The 22,719-nt window shown below is 39.3% G+C and overlaps 1 protein-coding gene across 1 annotated transcript in view; it reads left to right on the forward strand.

The window, feature by feature from the left end:
• The first annotated feature begins 2,307 nt into the window (after positions 1-2,307).
• Positions 2,308-22,719, forward strand: part of MRC1 (mannose receptor C-type 1) — a 101,549-nt gene continuing 81,137 nt past the window's right edge. Inside the window, exons 1-3 of the mRNA XM_044227011.1 lie at positions 2,308-2,603; positions 14,823-15,224; positions 18,478-18,651. Of these exons, the coding sequence (XP_044082946.1) occupies positions 2,543-2,603; positions 14,823-15,224; positions 18,478-18,651 (637 nt within the window). The 5' untranslated portion in view covers positions 2,308-2,542. The remainder of the gene's footprint in view (positions 2,604-14,822; positions 15,225-18,477; positions 18,652-22,719) is intronic.

The raw sequence follows: 22,719 nt of genomic DNA on the forward strand, positions 1-22,719 counted from the left end.
AGACTGATATATTTTTGTTTCAATAAGTTCAAGGCCTGGGGCACCTGGGTGGCTCAGTGGGTTAAAGCCTCTGTCTTCGGCTCGGGTCATAATCCCAGCGTCCTGGGATCGAGCTCCGGATTGGGCTCTCTCCTCAGCGGGGAGCCTGCTTCCTCCTCTCTGCCTGCCTCTGCCAGCTTGTGATCTCTGTCTGTCAAATAAATAAATAAATAAAATCTGAAAAAAAAAAAAAAAAAAAAGGTCAAGGCCTTGAGGTAAATTCTTTGTGGGACAACTGGATTCCTTTTGTTTCAGAGTCACAGATTTACCATTGATTTTGGCTGGCCATGTGACACATTTGTGTAATTCAAAAAACTTTGAGGGTGAGTGTAGAGAGAATGTAATTACATTTTCTTTGCTTCTGAAATTGATATACATCTAAATTGGGCCAAATTTTTTGTATTTATGTAAATTATTTATATTTAAAAGCCATGAATGACTCATTTAAAATATCTTTTTTGTGTATGTGATAAATCAGTGAAACAGTGTTTCAGAAACAAACATGTTGTTTTATCTGTTCTGTTTCATAACTAACTTTTTCTGTCAGTCAAGTCTTAGCTTAATGAAAAAACAAAAACAACAAACTTTTGTCCTCTGCCCTACATTTTTATCACCTTTGGCATCCTGTCTGAATAATCTTAAAGTTAGAATGTTTTAAAAAATCAGTGAGGAGACTATATCATATTTCTTCCTAGGAAGCAGTTTCTAACTTTTATAACAGTCACAAAAATAGTCAATTTTAGGGCTACTTCATAATAAACTACTCATTTAAAATTTCAAAACAAAGGGGTGTCTGGGTAGCTCAGTCAGTTAAGTGTCTGCCTTTGGCTCAGGTCATGATATTAGGGTCCTGAGATCATGCCCTACATCGGGCTCCCTGCTCAGCTGGAGAGCCTACTTCTCCCTTTCCTCTCAGCCCCTCTGCTCTCCTCTGCTCATGCTCTCTATCTAGCTCTCTCTCTCAAATAAACAACATCTTTGAAAAAAAAATTTTTTTTAAATGTAATGTTTCTAGCAGCTTCATTTTGAATTGCTAATTTTTACCATGTTCCAGGTGTGGGTTGGCTATCTAATTACTGATATCTGCATCAAGATACTCTTAATCCATGTTTTACTTCTGAAAAATAACAATAGATGTTTAGGGGTTAATTTTGTGTTTAATGAACATTTTTTAAAAATTTTTATTTATTGTTAAAATTATCATTATTTTTTTAAGTAGGCTCCACACCCAGCATGGAGCCCAATGCAGGGCTGGAACTCACAACCCTGAGATCCAGACCTGAGTTGAGATCTAGAGTCGGACGCTTAACCAACAGAGCTATTTGCTCCCATTTTTGTTTTTATTTATTTATTTATTTATTTAAGATTTTTATTTATTTATTTGACAGAGAGAAATCACAAGTAGACGGAGAGGCAGGCAGAGAGAGAGAGGGAAGCAGGCTCCCTGCTGAGCAGAGAGCCCGATGCGGAACTCGATCCCAGGACCCTGAGATCATGACCTGAGCCGAAGGCAGTGGCTTAACCCACTGAGCCACCCAGGCGCCCCCCATTTTTGTTTTTAAAGAAAGAATTCCATCCATCATGTAATGAATATACATCCTTGTGACTAAGTAAGCAGATTTTCTCCTTTAAGAGGACCTTTCTGAAGTTGAAGAGGATGAGTGTGGTTGAGGCTGGGCTTTGAGGCTTTATTACAAATCTTTTATCCCTGTTTTCTCCGTTTTTCTGGAGAACCTTCTAGAGAAAGCCTTCTAGAACTATCTGCTTCCTAGTCTGGAGGAGATTCCCTCTTGGGTCTAGCCTCTCACTTTTTTTCTGACTGAAGGAACAAAGCTTTGTGAGAACGGTGTCTTTTGAAGCTAAGAAAAAAAGACACGACACTCCAAGCACTGAGTATACAAAATGAGGGGAATCCATTTCAGCCCTTAAGAAAACGTTTCCAGCACCAAAACTGTCCTTTTTCTGCCATTCTGTCACTCTACAGTGAGGTTGTCTGCTGAGGGACCGCTGGCTCAGCTGCTTCACTGAGGGAAGCCCCACTTTCCAGGCCAGGTAATGGCCTCCTGCTTGCTTTTCACACAGCCCCTTCTGAGCAGCCCTGAGCCACACAGCTGTTTCACTTCTCCCCTTCTCTGCAGGCCAGCCTGGCTCCGCGTTTCTCACCATCACCCGTTCGCCACCCTCCCTTCCTCACCCCTCTCCCACATGTGTCCCTTTCTTCCCTTCCTCTGTGTCTGCTCTTCTCAGAAGTTAGCTTACAAAGCAAAGTTGTAACTTTGAATTCCTGTTTTTCCAACTACCATCATGTGACAGGATATCTCCTTATTGGAGGTTTTCCCTAATTTCAGAAGCCCTTTAAAAGTGAGAGCTTCCTCCACACCTCTTTTCAGCAGGGCAGCTCGGAGACCAGAGTAGGGGAAGGGGTGATTGGGTGCCTGCATTGTTTTGGTTCCTTCCTCCCCCCTCCTCTCCATTAGTGCAAGTGAAGGATCAACTGTGGGACATGAGGCTGTCCCTGCTCCTGGTTTTCTTCCCTCTCATTCCTGTCGCTGTACAGCTGTTGGGTAAGTTGACTGAAACGGAAGCTTTCTGACTTGGGGCCTGGGGGAGATGGCACACCTTCCCCTTTGGGTCAAGGTTAATGGATTCCTTTTAATACCGTAGTGAGGAGGAAAGCAAAAGTCCCCTGCACCACCAGGTCTGCGGGGGAAATGGTTTTCCTCCTCTTGGAAGCCGAAAACATGGAGTAGGGAGGCTGCTTCTCAGGCCAGAGGTGCTACGTGACCCCCAGCCCCACAGAACCCCTGTTTCTCCTGACTTCTTTCGCGTCCCATGGTTCCTTCCCTGTTCTGTTCTTAGAGGCATTTCCTCTGTAGTTTGTTCTGGTTTTCAATTCACAATATTCCTGTCTAAGCACCAAGAAATATCTTCTGAATGTTTTTGGCCAAAAGGAGGGCGGTACTTTCTTCATGGTGGGTCTAAGGACAGGGTCATAGATCATCCTCCAAGGACAGATTCTGTGAGATTTTCACAATGCGTCTTTCTGTGAACAAACCTTTTACTCATCCATAGATTTTTACAGCTACAAAGTTCAACAGTATTCTAAGTTGTTCAAACTGATTTACACTTGTTTTCTTCCCCCCAACCCCCCTTTTTTCCCCTGGAGACCGGTGATTACTCACAAGGAACAGAATCATAGCTTTTCAATTCTTAAAAGACATTGTTGAATCTCCCTTTTCTTTTCTAATCCTTTAGACTCAGCCTGTTTAACTTCAGAATGAGAGTACCCATTAGAATTTTCATTCCCTTTTGAAATGAGATCGAAGGGATCTCAACTTTGAACTTTGGTTCCTGATCTCTCTTCTTTTCTCCCAAAGAGCACAGGTCATCTGTGTGCATTCTGTTCCAAGGGCACTCCACACTCTCCATGTAGTGGTGCGGGTGGGACTGGGGCACACCAGTAACACAGAAATGCCCGCCACCAGGAGACTTCCAGAGAGGGTGTTGACCACAGAAAACATTAAATCATAATGAGCATTAAGTAGTGGTAATTATATGGGGGCACTTGGGTGACTCAGTCAGTTAAGTATCTGCCTTTCAACCTCAGCTCAGGTCTTAATCTTAGATGGTGAGTTCAAACCTCATGCAAAAAAAAAGGAAAAAGAAGTAGTAGTGAGTACAAAAGCTCAAGTGAAAGACCCCTGCCTTTGCCAGGGAGCTACTTAGTTACTCTGTGTTTTAGATTCCCTGTTTATAAAATGGGGGGCATAATGTTACCTGCACCTAGTTTTTGTAAGGATTCAATGAGTTACAAAATGGAAAATGTTTAGAACAGAGTCTGGCCCATAGGAAGGCTTCCCAAGTGCTGTTATTAAAAGTAGTGACTTCTTGTTCCCACAGCAGTAACACGTTATCCAATAAAAGCAGTATATTAAGCATTTAAAGGAGAGATTTCCCAAGGAACCGTGCCGAGGTTCCTGGAGCCTGAAAAGATATTCTGCTTTATTGCTGGCTACAAAGCATATCCCTCAGTGAGTAAGGGGTGCTGGAGGAGGAGATGCTTAACCCAAGTGGGAGAAGACCACAGGCTGGGGTTAGACATTAACACAGTGTTTGTCTTGCTAGTCTGTCTTGCGGCAGAGAATTAATGTATGCTTCAGGGCCCCAAAGGTTAAAACTAAGACCAGTGAAAATCCAAGAGTTGTGCTGTCTAGATAGGATTGTCTGCTTAGGAGTGAGTTCGCTGTCACTGAAGGTCTTCAAACAGAATGTCAATGAACAATTCGAGGGCTCTGTAAGTGACCTGGATTCTAACCCAGGCAGTCCAATAGAAACATCATTGGTTAAATTATGTAGCCATGCTAAAAAAGTAAAAAGAAACAGGTGACATTGATTCTTATGAATATATTTTATTTAACCCAAATATTTTCAGTGAAGATCACTAATATCACCTGATCATTTTATCAGGATAAAATATATGGGGATATTTTTATATTGATTTTTTTAAACATTAAATTTTCAAAATCCAGTATGTATTTTGTACTTAGAGCACATTTCAAATCAGACTGACCTCATTTCTACAGTACAATAGACCCTCAGGGCTGATAGCTACCATATTGGGCAGCATAGGTACTAATTTTCTTTAAATTGACTCAATGTTTTGGGGCAAGAAATGTTTCTCAATTTGCTTAAGAAAGTTTCCCTCCTTGAGACAGCAGGATGCCTTGCTCTGATGAATGTCTTCCTCTTCTTAGGCACAAATATGGGGGAAGCAGGGAGGTGCTAAAGATGTGTTTACTCAGAGAATTTGAAAAAAAAAATGGGTAAGGGAGCCCCTTCCAAATTTTTTTTCTCTAACATGAAATCCTCTAATTCTGATTTTACCTTTTCTTGGTTCACACAGCACATGGACAAAGGTTAGTTACTGCTTCATAATAAAGCAGTAGAACAAAGGTATTTGAATTTCCATACCCCTTGCACCAGCTGCCCTGGGTCCTAGCCCATGAAGAAAACCCACAGAAAGGTCTCCCTACTTTCTGTGGTTGGTTTGTATATTTATTTATTTATTTATTTATTTATAACTCAGAACACTTTTTCCTACCTCCCATAGTGCATCCCGCATCACCATTGCTGGGAGTACCCACATCATACCTCACCTCGAGGGGCCAGGAGCCCAAGCTTAAGCGGAGGAGGGGGAGAGGGGGGTACATGGAGTTCTTTTGCTTCTCTTGCCCTACTATCTGTTAGCAGGAAGTGTTGCATTCAGCACTAATGTTTAGATCTCAGTGGGGATATAGTCATAGTAGTGATATAGTGAGAGATGTTCAGACACAGAGGTTAGACCTCAGCTGAGAACTTTAGCTTAAAATGGAATGGCTTAGCTCATTAGCAATGGTGTATTAGTAAACTTAACAATCAATTCTCAGAGAAGAGGAAAAAAAGCACTGATTTGTGGCATTTAGTGATTGTCATGGTGTAAGATTCCTGCTACGGTTGATTTCAAACTATGAATGCTATGTCACGGGAGGCAGAGTTGGAAAAGATGCCAACAATAGGACCTCACTAGCCAATGAGTGTAAAACAAATACAGTGAACATGATCCCTGGCTCAATCTCATGCAGCATCCAACTTCTGTGTTTTATAGGTAAGATAATTGAAGTCCTGACAGGTTAAGTGATCTTTTCAGAGTCCCACAACTAGTTAATGGCACAACCCATTTAGGGCTTAGGAGTCCTGACTCCCAAGGGAGTATTCTTTCTATTAAAGAGAAGCGATGTGTTTTCTTGCTGAATGAGTGATTGGTTAATACCAATCTAGAATTCTTCCAGAAACAATTCCCCACTGCCATTCCCTTTGTCATTTTAATTTTCATGAAATTTTCTCTATGATATTTCTATTTTTCTTTATTTCTAGTCTCTTCATTTCTTCCTTTACATATGACTTCTTTTAGATACCAGATTAAAGACACAATTTATCTAAAGTTACTGAGCAAAACCAAGTTCTTGTCATCGTTTTTTTGCCTCCAGTGTTCTTATATTTGTTTATTTTTCCTGCTATTGTTCCAAACTTCATCTGACTTTTCTGAAATTGAAAAATGGAGTTCTGCATATGTAGGATATTGTGGTTAATGGTTAGATGACACTTGTTTTGCTAATGACAATTCAGCATCTTATGAGGATGCTGAACTTAATTTCTCAGTAGGAGGATAAGTCATTGGTTAAATGTTAACTTTACAGGGTCATATGTGCTCAACCTCAGTTAAAGACAAAAACCCTTGCCCTCAAAAGGGAGATAGAGACCATAGGCATCCCTCAACACTCAGATCTGGCCTCTGGGACTGGTAGGCAAGCAGCTAAGGGAGAACTAAGAAGTCACAGAGGCCACAAGAGGAGTGGAACAAAAGGAAAGCAGCTTCTGAAGTCACATATCTCCATAGCTGAGAGGGAGTCAAACTGTTATCAAAATGAGAACACTAATGTCCTCTTGCCTCTTGGCCACCATCAAGCATTGTTGGATGGAAACATCATGTGGTTAGTTTGGGCCATAGAGGAGACTAGTAGAAATCATTCAGAACACAAATGAGAGTAAAGGTGGTAAGAAAGCAAGGACCCTTTCAAAAAGAATTGAAACTGACATCGGAAAGAGAAAGCATTCTAAGACAAATTTGTCCACTTACAAACCAAGTTAAAGTCACAAAGGACGTTCAGATCCCTCGTTCCATTCATTAATCATTTTCAGATCCTTCACAATAGCCCCATGAGGTAAGATGGGTAGGTGTTACTGCCCACCTTTTACTACATGAGAAAACAGGCTCAGAAGTTAGCTAGCCACTAAGGACCTGAGCTGATTCTTGACTATTGTCTTCTGGCTCTGACGCTAAGAATTTGCCAGCTGGAGTGTGTTGACAAGGAAAGACATAAAATGTGCTCGAAACAACAGTATTTCAAAAAAGGACTTAGTCCCTCTATTTGTATCAACTGTTAAGACCTTTCACTTAGGGAGGGGAAGGAAGGCATTAACCCTGCAATATTTACTGTATGCAAAATGATGTGCTGGGTTTTTTACATAAATTATCTCATTCAGAAATTCATAGCAAGTCTATCATGGAACATTATTATCCCTATTTTACAGATGAGGAAATCAAGGCAAGAATGGTTAATTTAACTGAGCAACACAACTAGTGAATGGTGGAGGCAGAATCTGTTTGCTGACCCCAAAGAATATACTTTTCTCCACCACATCACTTGTCTCTTGAGTTTGGAAACTCTGGAGTTCTCCATCATCTCTGCTCTTCTGTTCCTTTCTCTGGGCTGCTGAAACAGCTCTATTTTCTCTAGTCTCATCCTCTTTTCAACCATTTCATGCTGTCTTCAAGACTGATTTTCCCAAGTTAATGATAATACTTAATACTTATAATACTTAATAGCAATTTCCACTGGTCAGGAACTGTTCTCAGTGCTTTATTTAGAAGATCTCATTGGATCCTTACAACAACCAGCAGGTTCTATTATTTACCCTTCATCTTTCAGATGGAGAAAAACTACAGACTAGTTTAGAAACTTGACCAAAGTCCTATAGCCAGTGAGCATCAGAGCTCTGTTTATGTCATGCTCGTATAGACGTGATACATAAAGACGAATTAATGAGTTAGCATGACTGTGAGGGGAAGAAGAAAGAAGAAAGAGTGGTATAGGTTCAAAACCTACAGATTTTGCTTGTTTGTCCTAGGGTTGGGGGAGGGCCTGGCAATCTGAGGTTGAAGATCTAGGAGAGAAAAAAAGGAAGAGAACAAGTTGAGAGGCAGAAGGGAGTAGCATCCAGGACACAGGTAAAGAGATCAGCAGGCTGAGGGTGACCTACTGAGACGAGAGTGAACAAAATCAGGAAGGGTGTAGCTATTCACATCTTTAGAAAGTGAGACAGGAAGTTGGAGAAATTTCTTAACTCCTGCCCTCACCTTTCTCCTGAGGTCATAACCCATATTGGATTCACCCTTGTACCTCCCCAAATGGCCAAATGCAGTGACTTAAAGTATTAGGTTCTCTGAAGATTTGGTGAATAAATGAAGGATCAGAGTGAAAACTAAAATAACTCTCAATTTCTCCTTTATTCTTTTATTTGATATTGCCACACCTAACACTGTGATCCTTAGTCTGGCCCCTGCCCCCAGCACTTGGCTTAGTTTTTTTGCATGTACTTGGTGTATGACAAATATCTGCTTTTCACTTAACCTTGGTCCTTGGAGGACACCTCTGTAGGTTTTACCTTCATTGACTGAGACCTTAGGGACAGATTTCTTGGTTTGGGTTAAGACACTATCTCTGATGGTGATTGGTGTGAAGTCGTTCATATGGGAAACAGTCCCAGAAAACAATGGCAGAGGTGTGGGGGAGGTGAGATGGGAAGGGAAGGAGCCATGACCACTGTGGACAGCTGGAGTTCAGCCCTGCTCAGGTGCTCTGGGTGATAAGGCGGATTATGTCATCCCACCTAATATGCCAAGGATTGGAGTTGTTTCCTCATCAGCTGCTATCAGTCACTGGTGAAGAGCTCTTCCTGGGGGCCTTCGTTCTCCAACCCTTCTTGCCTTCGCAGCATGTGGGGACGGGGGTCTCTGATGCACCCCAGGCCCAGAGATGTTGTGCTGACACTGAGGAGTGGGGTTGCATGCACTGAAATGGCAAAAGGCAAGAAGAAATAAGTAGAGTTCTGGCACCACCTGCTACAAAATATCCAATTATTTTTCTTGTATCCAGTTTCTCTATATTGCAAAAGATCGTTTTTCATGTTTGCAAGTCAGAATTTCATTTATCGATAATGGGGAAGGTCTACAAATGTGTAAGGAAATAGAGCATATAATGGTTCTGTCTCTAGAGGGTCAAATTTAATAACCTAATTTTCTTTGCTAGTCAATTTAGAAATTTCAGTATTTGCTTGATGCTATGGAAAAATGTAAAACTGTTAAAATGTGCTGAAAAGAATATTCACCTTCATGGGGCGCCCAGGTGGCTCAGTGGGTTAGGTGTCTTACTCTTGATCTCAGCTCGGGTCTTGATCTCGGGTTGTGGGTTTGGGCCCTGCGTTGGGCTCCTTGCTGGGTGTGGAATGTATTAAAAAAAAAAGAATATTCACACTTAAGTTATTGGTTACCTAGTCTTCACTTATTTTTGACTTGAGATACTGAACTGAAACTTATTATCATTGCTTCTTTCCTGTATGTATTTTGACCTTTGAGGTTTCTGCCTTTGAGTTAGCTACAGGCAGTATGAGCTGAGTGGGGCACAGAAGTTGTCTTTGGTTTGTCCTTACAATGTCACCTGCACAGTGCCTGGTACATATTTATCGAAAAATTAATATGAGGGACCCCTGGGTGGCTCAGTCTGTTGGGTATCTGCCTTTGTCTCAGGTCATGATCCCAGGGTCCCGAGAGCGGGCTCCATGTTAGGCTCCCTGCTCAGCAGGGAGTCTTCTTCTTCCTCTCCCTCTGCCTGTTGCTCCCTCTGCTTGTGCTCTCTCTCACTCTTGTTTCTCTGTGTGTCAAATAAATAAATAAAATCTTCAAAAAAAATAAGAAAAATTAATTTGAGATGAGGAAGATAAAGTTAAAGATGAAAGATGGGTCTCTTCAATTCTGTAAATATATATATATATTTTTTAAAGATTTAATTAATTAATTTATTTGACAGAGAGAGATCACAAGTAGGTAGAGAGGCAGGCAGAGAGAGAAGGGGAAGCAGGCTCCTTGTGGAGCACAGAGCCGCATGCGGGGCTCAATCCCAGGACCCTGGGATCATGACCTGAGCTGCAGGCAGAGGCTTTAACCCACCGAGCCACCCAGGTGCCCCCAATTCTGTAAATATATTTCTGATGTGTATTTAAAAAGCAGAAAGAAAAACACACATTCAATACCATAATTGAGATGGCAGACAAAGGAATATAAGAATTCTACTGTCCTCATTTGTTAGCTTTGTGCTGTTTCTCTTATAATTACATAGCTAGTATAGACAGAGAACAGAACGTTTATATGTATAAAACATTGGTATGGTTAATGGTGACAAAAAAAATACCACAATGTGTCTTTTGGTCAAGACCTTGACCCCATTTAGAGGAAGAAATCAGAGCAACTGCACAGAGACCAGTGATACAAGGAAAACTCCATGTTGATTAGTGGGGGAGAAGAATAATGGATTACTGTGGAATCATAGAGTGATAATGTTGCATTTCCTTATATTGTCTAGCAAGGACAATATCAAACTTGCCCTGCTCCCTAATGTCAAAGATAAATAAAGGAAACCAGAATAGATAAGGTTGAATTGAAATAGAAACTTTTCATTTCCTAATACTCCTTGTATAAACAATTTATGAATTGTTCTTTGGTAAAAATAAACTTTCAGGGGAAGAAGTAACATGAAATATACCAATCACCATTCATTAGTTATTAAATAAACTAATGTATCTGGGTTATTAGTCAAGATGTTTCAGATTAAACTTATGTTCCTTCATTCATTCAACTAATATTTGTGGACAGAATATTTTGCTCCAAAAAGAGATGATACAGTCCTGAATCAGAAAGATTAAGTCTTTCTACTTGTGGGATTTACATTCCAGTAAAAGGACATGGACAAAACATAACTAAATGATTTTTTATAAAGAGTATATTTTAAGATGGTTAAGAACATTATATAGAAAAAGAGCAAAATTTGGATCATCTGCTCACTAAGGACTTGACACTTGATCTGGGACCTTAAAGTGTATCCAAGAAGAGAGAACTTGAACTATGAAGTTTCTCAAGTGGAAATGAAGGGTTTGAGGAACAGAAAGGCCTTGTGGCTGGAAGGTGGTGGGTGAGAGCAGGGACGGGATCATGTCCTCTCTAGGGAGCTAGGATGTGGAGGTTGATGTTTTTCTCTTGTGTACAAAAGCACACTCTTAAAGGATTTAAAGTTTTGGGAAAATACAATTAAAAACAAAATCTCTTCCAAACTTAGAAAACCCTCATCAAGGTAGAAGAAAAAGAAAAAAAAATATGGTGGAATAAGCACTCAACCAGAATGGGATGCATATCACAGTAATCTGCTAAAACAAAGAAATCGGACTCTTCTACATCATTAAGTGGAAACAACCCATTACATTAGGGAGGTACTGCAATTTGGAGTCAGGTGGCAAATTAGGCCCATCTCACCCAGAAAGCTGGGAGTTCAAGGGCTATCTTCTTTGATGCTTGCATTTCAAAGAGAAGAAGACCAGAGTGAGACTAATCCTGGCTTGGTCTAGTGTGTTGGCCATAGTGAAAGAGAGAAAATAATGGATTAGAATATATATATTTTCCAGGGCTCTCCAGAAAAATAGAAACAATAGGGTATGTGAGTGTGTTTATATGTGTGTGTATCCCTATAGCTATCTATAATCTATCTATCTATCTATCTATCTATCTATCATCTATCCATCCATCTATCGGTCATCTTCTGTCTCTCTTTCTGGAGATATTGAAGGAATTGGATCCTGCAGTTGTGAAGGCTGGCAAGTCCAAAATCTACAGGGGTAGACTGGCAGGCTGGAAACTCAAGAAATAATTGATATTGTAGCTCAAGTCCAAAGGCAATCTGGAGGTAGAGTTTTGTCTTCTTTAGGGACCTCTGTCTGTTATCTCTAAAGACCTTCAACTGACTGGATGAGGCCCACCCACAGTACAGAGGATAATGTACTTAAATTTGACTGATTCAAATGTTAATTTTATCAAATAAACAAACGAACAGACAAACCCTCACAGCAACATCCAGACTGCTATTTAACCAAATTCTGGGTACTATGACCTAGCCATGCTGACACATAAAATTGTCACAGTATATTTTTGGGTAGAGCCAGTAGATTCTGCTTTTGTTCTAGAAAGTGAAGGTGAGCTGGGTATCCAGGATATCCTAGGTTTTGGGCTTATGGATATGAGTAGATGATGTCACCATTAATGAAAAACAGAAGACTGGATGTTTGCCATGATATTTAGAGAAAAATTAAGATGGAACTACAGATGAAAATTAAGTACATGAAATGAAAGACAAATAAGTATACAAATCTCCAAAGGAAGAACACTATTTATGCATGAAAACTTTCAAGCACCTTACCTTAAATGGCTGGTGACCAACTGGTTGTATGACTGAATTTGGATGATGAACAAATGTTGGCTGTTCAGTGATACTGACGTATGATGCAGAAGATATTACTGTTGGTGAGATATTACTAAGCTAAACTATCTAAAAAGTGGAAGATAAGTCTCAATAGGAAAACAATTGGCAGAATTGAAAACAAATTAAATGTGAAGGGCCATATAGTTGAGTTAACAGATCTATATAACAAAATTTTCAGACTTCATTACCATTTTATTTTATTTTTTAAAGATTTTATTTATTTATTTGACAGAGAAAGATCACAAGTAGTAGGCAGAGTGGCAGGCAGAGAGAGAGAGAGAGAGAGAGAGAGAGAGAAGCAGGCTCCCCGCTGAGCAGAGAGCCCGATGCGGGACTCCATCCCAGGACCCTGAGATCATGACCTGAGCCGAAGGCAGCGGCTTAACCCACTGAGCCACCCAGGTGCCCCTTCATTACCATTTTAGATTAGAAGAGCCTAGATGTACATTTATGTGAGGAAAATGATCATAGCAATTCGTTTTGTTTTTGTTTTTGTTTTATTTTTTGTTTTCCTATCTCCTGTTTTATTATGAACAAGACAGCATATTATTAGTATTTTTATTTTATTGCCAATGCAGAAAGTTACTCATCTTGTCACACGAGGACATGAGCAGCAACAAGATGAGATCAAGTCTGGGACGGAGTTCAGCTAGATGGGAGGGGCTCCGGCGGGACAGCGCATGCTCAGTTGACAGATGTCAACTCCAGAGACGCCAACAGAAGCAGGTGTTAGGAGTTGAGACTCTACTGAGTCCCAATTCCAAGAAATCAAACCAAGAGAAATGAGAACCCCATTCCGAGGAAGCCCAGCTAAATTTCAAAGTGGCACAAATTAGGAAACCAGATAGGTCAGAGGCAGGAGGTCTCTAACAAATGTGGGACAAGAGCAGATGCAGGAGCAGGGCAGGGAAAACTAATCTTTGAAGGCACGGATCTTCGTAAGCCCTAAATTGATGGTCCAAGAACCGATCTCAGAACGTAATGGTGCTAACCTGACAGGGGTGTTGAGGACAGTAAGTAAAATACAGCTTGTGAAATTGTTTTGTAAATGGTGAAGGACTCTGCTGTGGTACTTTTATGACTTTGTTATATTTCACTGGGATGCTTTGATTTAAAATATTGAGCTAATGACTCAGACCCTCAAATATCTGAAATTCTACCAGCTCATTTTGAAAGAACACTTGTGTAGAAGGAATTCAGTAAATCTTTAGAAGTAATATTTGATATTTATGTCATAAAATGAAAAATCAGTTCTTTTCATTTGTCTATTCTTAAAAAAATAAACAAAAAGGAAAAAACCTTTACATGAATTCTGTTTCAAGGAGAAAAATATGTTTACCAGGTCCTTTTCTTTTTCTTCTTTCTTTCTTTCTTTCTCTCTCTTCCTTCCTTCCTTCCTCCTACCCTCTCTCCTCCCTCCCTTCCTCCCTTTCTTTCTTTCTTTTGGCAAGAGGAAGTTCAGTTTTGCCAGTTAGCAGCTACATACTCTAAGTATAAGTCATCTACACATATTTATTTAAATTACCAGCCCCAAATTATAAGTATAAAACAACACTATTATTTGTAGTTATTGTCCAAAATATTACCACAAATGAAATAAAAACATATTTATTTAATCTTTACAGTGAACTTGACATATTATTACACTTATAAGTACATTTTTATATCTTTTTGTTATACGAAGTCTAGCATGAGTATGCCAATAAAATGAAAGTCAAAATTATATAAAAGATACTAACTTACAGATCTAGATGTTACACTATTAAGTTATCTATTGTTGCAAGAGAAAACAGAACAAAACAAAACACTTCTCTAGCAGGGCTCTCCAGAAAGCATTTAGTTCAAAGATTTGCCGAACATAAGGGTAAAAGTTCCTAAAATAAAACTATCTTTTAAGTTACAAAAAACCTCACCAATATTATAATTAGAATAATTATGTATGAGCTTCCTCTATCTCAAAGAGAGTAGGAATGAATCAGATTTCAAAATTCTATTCCAGGGTACACATATATCTAATTCTACAGCTTACTGTATTCATATCTAAATTTTCTTTTTTTTTTTTTTTTTAAGATTTTATTTATTTATTTGCCAGAGAAAGAGCAAGAGAGCGTGAGAGTACAAGCAGGGGGAGCGGCAGGCAGAGGGAGAAGCAGGCTCCCCACTGAGCAGGGAGCCCAGCATGGGGCTCAATCCCAGGACCCTGGGATCATGACCTGAGCTGAAGGCTGACGCTTAACCATTGAGCCACCCAGGCGTCCCTCATATCCAAGTTTTCTTTACTCAGACGGTTATTATTTCTTTCTCTGTTCTCGACCTTTTATGTTTACTACACTACAATTTGTGTGCATTGAAGGCAGGCCTTTAGGAATGCTCCCATAACAAACTAGGATATCTTGAGGATTCCTGGCCAGTTGCTGGGGCCTCCTGGGAAAAGGCCCCTCATCCCATTCTCTTTCCAGTGTCAGGGACATTCCCCCTTCTCCTGGGATCATACATAAGTTTTCTGGAAATGGAAACATTGGGAACTTTGACCTAAAATATTCTTTGTCACATGTATCCACTTAAACATCTTTTCTTGTTTTTTTTTTCTTTTTTAAACAGACACTAAGCAATTTTTAATATATAATGAGGATCACAAGCGCTGTGTGGAAGCATTAAGTCCCAGTGCAGTGCAAACAGCGGTTTGCAACCAAGACAATGAAGCACAGAAATTCCGATGGGTGTCTGAATCCCGGCTTATGAGTGTTGCTTTTAAATTATGTTTGGGGGTGCCATCAAAAACAGACTGGGTGGCTGTCACTCTGTATGCCTGTGACCCGAAGAGCGAACTTCAGAAATGGGAGTGCAAAAATGACACACTTTTGGGGATCAAGGGAGAAGATTTATTTTTTAACTATGGCAATAAACAAGAAAAGAATATTATGCTTTACAAGGGTTCCGGTTTATGGAGCAGATGGAAAATCTATGGGACCACAGATGATTTATGCTCTAGAGGTTATGAAGGTAAGAAGCGCGGACTATCTTGACTTTCTGTCAAATTTTTCTCATCTTTCTTAGTTAGAACCTATTTCAAGAATGTAAGTATATTCTTGTTTAGTCTGTGCTAGAATTACTGATTGATTATGTTTGTGTTTTAAACTATTCTGTGTGCTATGAGAAAATGACAGTGAATAAATATAGTAAAAATTACTGAATGATACTTTAGCTGTTTATAATTAATGGAATGACCCTGTGTGTGTGTGTGTGTGTGTTTAACTTCTGCTAAGGCTTTTTTTAAACTATAGATTATGATTTTAAAAAATGAATTTTCACTCTGGCCTTTGACCTGCTATTTGACATTATCTGGTTGTAGTGATAAATGAATTTAACCAGATGTCTCTTTTCCTTTGGTTTAAGCTATCCCTAGAGAAATGACCCTTGGAAAATCATTCTTTCCCAAGTCAGACTGCCTGAAATGAAATCTTGACATTCCTTGATCTTTTAAGTTTCTCAACGTTTCTCTGTCACCTTATGGGTATTACAAGATTGTACTAATCAGAAGATTAGAAAGGCTAAGGAATTAGCCTGTAAATTAACATGCAACATAGTCCACTATTTTAGAAAGTGGTAACACCTGTGGGCAGAAAATAATTTTATATGAATTTGGTTCCTTAAGCTGTTGAAGGTTAAATAAAACCAGAGTTTTCTCTTATCTTGACCAAATTTCATTCTCTGGTGGCTTGAAAGAAACAACATAACAAAAATAAAACAGAACTGGAAGCCTTTTACAAAGCCTCTTTGTGTCAGATGACGTTATTACCACATTCCAGGTTTGGACACTTGGTTATTTGGAAGTCTTATCAAGAATGACCTCAAGGTCAGAGGAAGAGATTACCTGTTTCCAAAATTACTGTGTTACTGAGGCTACAAAGATTGGTTGAACCTAGTTGTCATAGCTCATCAGAGCCTGGGAGTTCAGATCTTTGTAAGGCCACAATTTGTCAGCTTTCCATTTTCCTTCTTTATGAAGAGAAGGAAAAGTAGGCATTGAAGAAGAGAGAGAAGAAGGGTTCAGAAAGAGGCTATCCTGAGGCATTTCTTGAACATAATGAAGGTTTAGAAGTTATAGGGGAAGCAGCCTAAGTAGTATAATCTTACAGGGGAAACTTGATAGAAAACTTTAGCAGGACAAGAGTGAATCAAACTTGACTGAGTCAAATTCCACAGATAGGACAGTAGTCCTAATTGAGGGATTCCAAACAAAGAAGATTGCCATTAAGATGTTGGACTTCTTATTTTATTTAAAGATACATCACTGAAGTTACAGAGACTCCACTTCTAATCCCCACCATCCTTTGTGCTCTCCTGCTAATTTGAGAAGAATATCCATAGGGTTAAGATGGTGGTTCTTAAACTACATGTTTAAGAATCACCAGGAAATCTTGTCAAAAGTGCAAATACCAAGGTTCCCAAGGACATGGGGGTAGAGGGGAAAAGGTCTAAAAATCTGTTGTGTTATTTCTATGGGCACCTGGATGGGTGGAAGAAGACTGACCACATTTTGCCTGCTCCCCAAATCTCTCTCGGTACTTAAGATTTTTTCTGCTAGAAGGAATCTACTTATTGGAATATACCTTTGATCTGAAGACAACGTAGAGAGGGTCTACGTAGAGTCTGTCTCTCTAAAGAAAATTGAGGAAGACAGCTGGCTGGGGCCAGGGATTATTTTAGAATAATGAAATCAGAATTTCAGACTTAGAAGGATCTGAGTGTTGTCTGAGAATTTGGACCATAGAGGAAGAAAAACGGACTGCAGTTACATGACTTGTTAGTGAAGTGGTTGGAATAGAACTTGGTTCTTTAGGCCTCATCAGGACTTTGTTAAAGAAGTCAGGTTACTCCTAAAAAGGCCATTTCTGACTGAGAACTATAAACCAGCACTGAAAATTTCTTGGCTAATTTAATGAACATTACAACTAGCCCTGAGGTGGTCTTAACAGATTTTTTTCATGTGAAGGAACAGGAGACCTAGTGATTAAGAGTGGCGTAATTATATCTAAATCCAGGATATTCCTTATACAATATATGATTTGGAAAACTGGTCCTGTAATGTAGTGGAGCAAATGCTAGAGTTGCCTTTTGAAGTTCTTAACAACTAGCTAATTGGCGAAAAAGTAATTTTGTAGTAAATGAAAATAAACCTAGCTTGTCAGGAGGACTGGATAAGTACAGTGATGAAAGGGAAAGGAAAGAGGGTAAGGAACTTAATGTGTGTTATGATTTTAATATATGTTAGGTGTTGTGATGTATGTTTTACAAATTTTATACTGTCTAAATTGGATTTTGAGGTGTCTTTAGGGGACTTTTTAAAGTCATAGAATCTAAAACACTTAATTGAGAAAAGAGTGTTTTTATCCTGGACAAATTTTCTTTGTAGAAGGTTGTTGTTTCCCCAGGGGGTGTCCCTACAGAGACAGACACACTAAATATTTTGGACAATGTGGCTATGGGGGATGGTACGGTTTTGGTGGAGATTTGAGCTTCTCTAATCCTTTGGCTTCAGCCAAACTATAATCCATGATGATTTTTAATTTGTTTCAATTTTGTCTTTTAGGTAAACCCAGAGATTCCCATTTTCTCTGTCTGAGTTCAGTTTTAAGAAAGACAAATATTGACTGTCAATGGTATCCAATGGTTTTGAGTGCTTTCTTTCCATGATGTGGATTAGAGAGTTACATCCAAATTCTGACCCTTTCTCATAGTCATTGTTGAGGGACTCCAGTAGAGGCTGGCTTGACAGGAAGTGGTAGGGGGGCATTTAACTTTTGGCTGTGTGTTTGAGTTACACAGCTGTAATGCTGTTTTTCCATCTAGAGGGTCATTCATTCTGTAATTCCAAGCAAGAGGAAGAATGGCCTCTTCCCTGTTTTGGGAGAAATGCAGAAGTCAAGACAGGTGTCAGTAGAACTTACTGCTTTTGCCTCACATGAAGAAAAAGGAAAATCTGTCCTAAAAGACAGCAGATATGAGGTGGTACTAGAGTTGTTCCTAACACAGGATGCTGTGTGTACTCAGCAAAAGACAGGCGTAGAGAGAGAAGGCAGAGAGAAATGAATTTCCTGTGTGGAAATATCCAATGTGGTCAGAGAAAGAAGACCCCATTCTTTCAGCACCCTTCTTATTGGAAAGCCATGGGTCAGAAGATTGACTGACATTGTAAGTGATCACTGTATCTCTTACAAGTGATCATTGTAAGTGATCCTTGTATCTCTTCTAGACATGTACACACTGCTGGGCAATGCCAATGGGGCAACGTGTGCCTTTCCATTCAAGTTTGAAAACAAGTGGTATGCAGATTGCACAAGTGCTGGGCGATCGGATGGATGGCTCTGGTGTGGGACCACTGCAGACTATGATGCGGACAAGCTATTTGGATATTGTCCCTTGAAATGTAAGTAACGTTATCACCGAGAAAAGTCTGCCACACTTAGTACAGCACCGTGGCGATAGACCTTGTGTTTATTGAGACCATTTTCCCCCTCAGAGTTATTTCTCATTTATTGACTTGTCACACTCTACCACAACCCTGGGCAGATGTCATGGTCCCACTTTATAATGGAGAAGGTGTCCGGCTGAAGCCCAGACACAGTTCTTCTGACCCTCAGCCCTACGCTGCATCACACGAACCCTTTATTTCTGCCAACTGCTTCTTCCCTTCAATGTTTTCTGCTACTATCTGTTATTTTCTAAGACTATACGACAAATTATACTGTTTATGATACAATATATACTGAATATCCCCCCAGGGTTTACCTTTATTAAGCCATAGATCAAAAATAAAATTTAAGCAAGCATATAGTTTGATGGAACAAAAGAGATACGAGGGGCTCCTGACTTTTTGCCAATATAATGAAAAGGACTTCTTTCCCTGAAAGTAGTAGTAATGAATAGTAATGATTTTAAATTTAATTTAAGAACAGTATCATTTAATTTAATGTAGCTGTGAATCAAATGGAAGTGGATTATTTTTATACTTGAAGGGATTTTTAAAATGAAAACCTATTACTGCAGTAATACAAAGTAAGTTGCTTTGAATGGTATTGATGGGAAAGCAGCCAGAACATAAGAATTCTCCTACGTTCCTTCCACACTCAAAAATCTGTAAAGAGGGGCACCTGGGTGGTTTAGTTGGTTAAGCATCTGCCTTCAGCTCAGGTCATGATCCCAGTGTCTGGGGATCGAGCCCAAGGTCAGGCTCCCTGTTCAGTGGGGAGTCTGCTTTTCCTTTTGCCTGCCACTCCCCCTGTACCTGTTGTCACTCTCTCATTCTCTTTCTCTCTCAAATAAATAAAATCTTAAAAAAAAAAAAAAAGAATCTGTAAAAAAAAAAGAAAGTGTAACAGGTTTGGGTGCTGTGGAGGAGGGCATCAGCCTTGGGAGAAGGGGTTGGGACTCAAGAAGGAGGCAAGGGAGGGCTTCTTCCACTTTCCCTGTTACCCTGCATTGTCAGCCTGCTGACAGCTACCCCCTTCTTTTTTCTACCCCCTAAAGTTCTTACTGTCTGCCGTCTTGCTCCTTCAGACTTTATGCATCACACAGCTCCCATGTTGTGCTATTACCCAGAACTTTCCCCTGCTGGCCTGCAGAGGGATGGGTGCTGGAGAAGAGTCTGGGTGACGATGTGGTCCGGGATGGTTGTCAGGCCACGGGAATTGCAAGAGCATTGCTTACAACTGAATTGTGGGGACCCCACATCCACATACAGTCACATGATTCCAAGCACGACTGTGAAATAATTCACAAAAATGTTTTAAGTGTTTTTTAAGTTAAATCCCGAAGTCTAAGATTCATACTTACTTCTCTCTTTTGATTTATAATCCCACTTAAAATAAATTTGATTTTTCAGTGCCATATATTTATTATAATTCTGTCCTTTGTGCAGTCCCTATGTTCTGGGTGAGTAGCTACAAAAAGAGGCTTTCCCATTAATAGTGACACTCCTCTCGTGTTCTTGGGTAAATTAATTGTACTTGCCTCTCTTATAACAACTCTTAGAGGTTTGATTCCTGGGAAACGTGTATAGATGTCCAACCTCATTTTAGATGGCTTTTTTTGTTGGAATCAAGCTATTTTTTCCCCTAAGATAAAGCAATACTTGTTTTCCAATGATTGAGGACTGTCTTTCACCTTTACTTAGTAGAAAGGGTATTTTTGAACCTATTATCATGAAGTTTCTTGGGAGTGTGGATTTTGTGGGTCTAACTAGCATCTCACACTTCAGTAGTATTAATGAAGGAGTTGTTGGAGGTATGTATGATTTAATCAATCATTAAATGGAAGACAAATAGCTAGTCACTAATCACACACACACACACACATACAAGCCCACAAAACAATCTCACAACCTTGGGATCAATGTGTGTTGGAGCTCTATCCTGAGTATTTTCTTGAATAATCTTTTCGTATTATTACTTCTAATTTATGTCTTCAAAACATATATATATATATATATTTAATATATATCTTCATATTTTGTATGTCTTTAAAGTCTACATATATGTCTTACTTTTACATTTATCTAAAAATATGAAAGTAAAATAATTGTAGGTAATCAAAAATTGTTGATTTCAATATACATTAAAAATTTAAAGCACATTTTATATATTTCATGCCTTTCTTAAAGGGCTTTGTGATTTCCCAATCTATTTCATTTTCCTTGCTCTGTGTTCCTTTCAAAAGAACATTTTAGGGGCATCTGGGTGGCTCAGTGGGTTAAAGCTTCTGCCTTCGGCTCAGGTCATGATCCCAGGGTCCCTGCTCAGCAGGGAGCCTGCTGCTTCCTTCTCTTTCTCTGTCTACTTGTGATCTCTGTCTGTCAAATAAATAAATAAAATCTTAAAGAAAAAAAAAGCACATTTTATTTCCTATTAGCCTTAAAGTAGCAGGTTTAATACGGGAAGATGAGGTATCGGTTATTGACCTAGTGACATTTTAATAAGTGCTCTTTGTGGTCCTTGCATTGTTTATTGTAATGTTTTCCTTCTGTTTAGACATTTATTTTAAAGTATCATGAGAACAGGAAAAGGAAAAAACCCTTTCTCTCAGTTCTCCATAGCTTGCAACTTTAGCTCTCCAAATCGGTTGTGCTGGTTTGCTGCAGGAATTGGAACAATCTGGGGAGGTGTAGGGTCAGCAAACCTCTACACTCATTAAGAAATGGATTTTAATTCCTTGATCTAAAGTGCAAAATATACTTTCTTTAAATGAAGAGAAGAGTCAAATAGCATTTCCTTCTTGGGTCATGTGTATCCCCTCTCTTCCATTCCTGGGCAAGAAATTTATCCCCCTTTTTTTTTTTTTTTTTTAAATATTTATTTATTTGCTCATGCATCCATTTACTCATTTATTCATGGATTTTTTTCTGTTGTTTTTTTTTCTCCAATTTATTTATTTTCAGAAAAACAGTATTCATTATTTTTTCACCACACCCAGTGTTCCATGCAAGCTGTGCCCTCTATAATACCCACCACCTGGTACCCCAACCTCCCACCCCCCCGCCACTTCAAACCCCTCAGATTGTTTTTCAGAGTCCATAGTCTCTCATGGTTCATCTCCCCTTCCAATTTACCCAAAAGCACATACCCTCCCCAATGTCCATAACCCTACGCCCCTTCTCCCAACCCCCCTCCCCCCAGCAACCCACAGTTTGTTTTGTGAGATTAAGAGTCACTTATGGTTTGTCTCCCTCCCTATCCCATCTTGTTTCATGGATTCTTCTCCTACCCACTTAAGCCCCCATGTTGCATCACCACTTCCTCATATCAGGGAGATCATATGATAGTTGTCTTTCTCCGCTTGACTTATTTCGCTAAGCATGATACGCTCTAGTTCCATCCATGTTGTCGCAAATGGCAAGATTTCATTTCTTTTTTTTTTTGTTTGTTTGTTTTGTGTCTCACATTTTCTACCATATTAGACTTCCAAATTTCTAAAATATGTATTTTAAAACATCTCCATCTTCAAAAAGCCCTCAAGTCAGTCTCATTTAAATGATCTCACTTATGTGGAGAAGAATCCTTTTGGGTATGGAACTAGTAAGATCTCAGATTGTGATCACTGAAATTAAACATTATCAATTCAAATATATTTTTATGTAATCATATAGAAATTTTATAATGAAAAGATCTTAGAAATTTCTATGTTGTTGCCTGAATGGAATTTTGATTTTTCTTCCTCTTTGATGTGCCATGGAACCACAAGTTTCATATAATAGTGTGTGTTGTTGTCTGAAAAAGGTCACTTCCTTGTCACATACAAGTTGTCATGGCAGCATAGGCTATATGCTTATGGGAAACTGGGCAACTTCTTGGCAGGTTGAACATGTCTCAGAAAATTTGAGAAATTACATTATTATTTCTCTTCCTTATAAATAAGAAAAGAGATTATTATCCCTAGACTTTTTAAGTAGAATTTTATATTATTAAGAAGAGAAAAGGGACATTTTTATAATACTAAGCAC

Source organism: Neovison vison, chromosome 12, assembly GCF_020171115.1.
Source record: "Neovison vison isolate M4711 chromosome 12, ASM_NN_V1, whole genome shotgun sequence".
NCBI classification, from domain to species: domain Eukaryota; kingdom Metazoa; phylum Chordata; class Mammalia; order Carnivora; family Mustelidae; genus Neogale; species Neogale vison.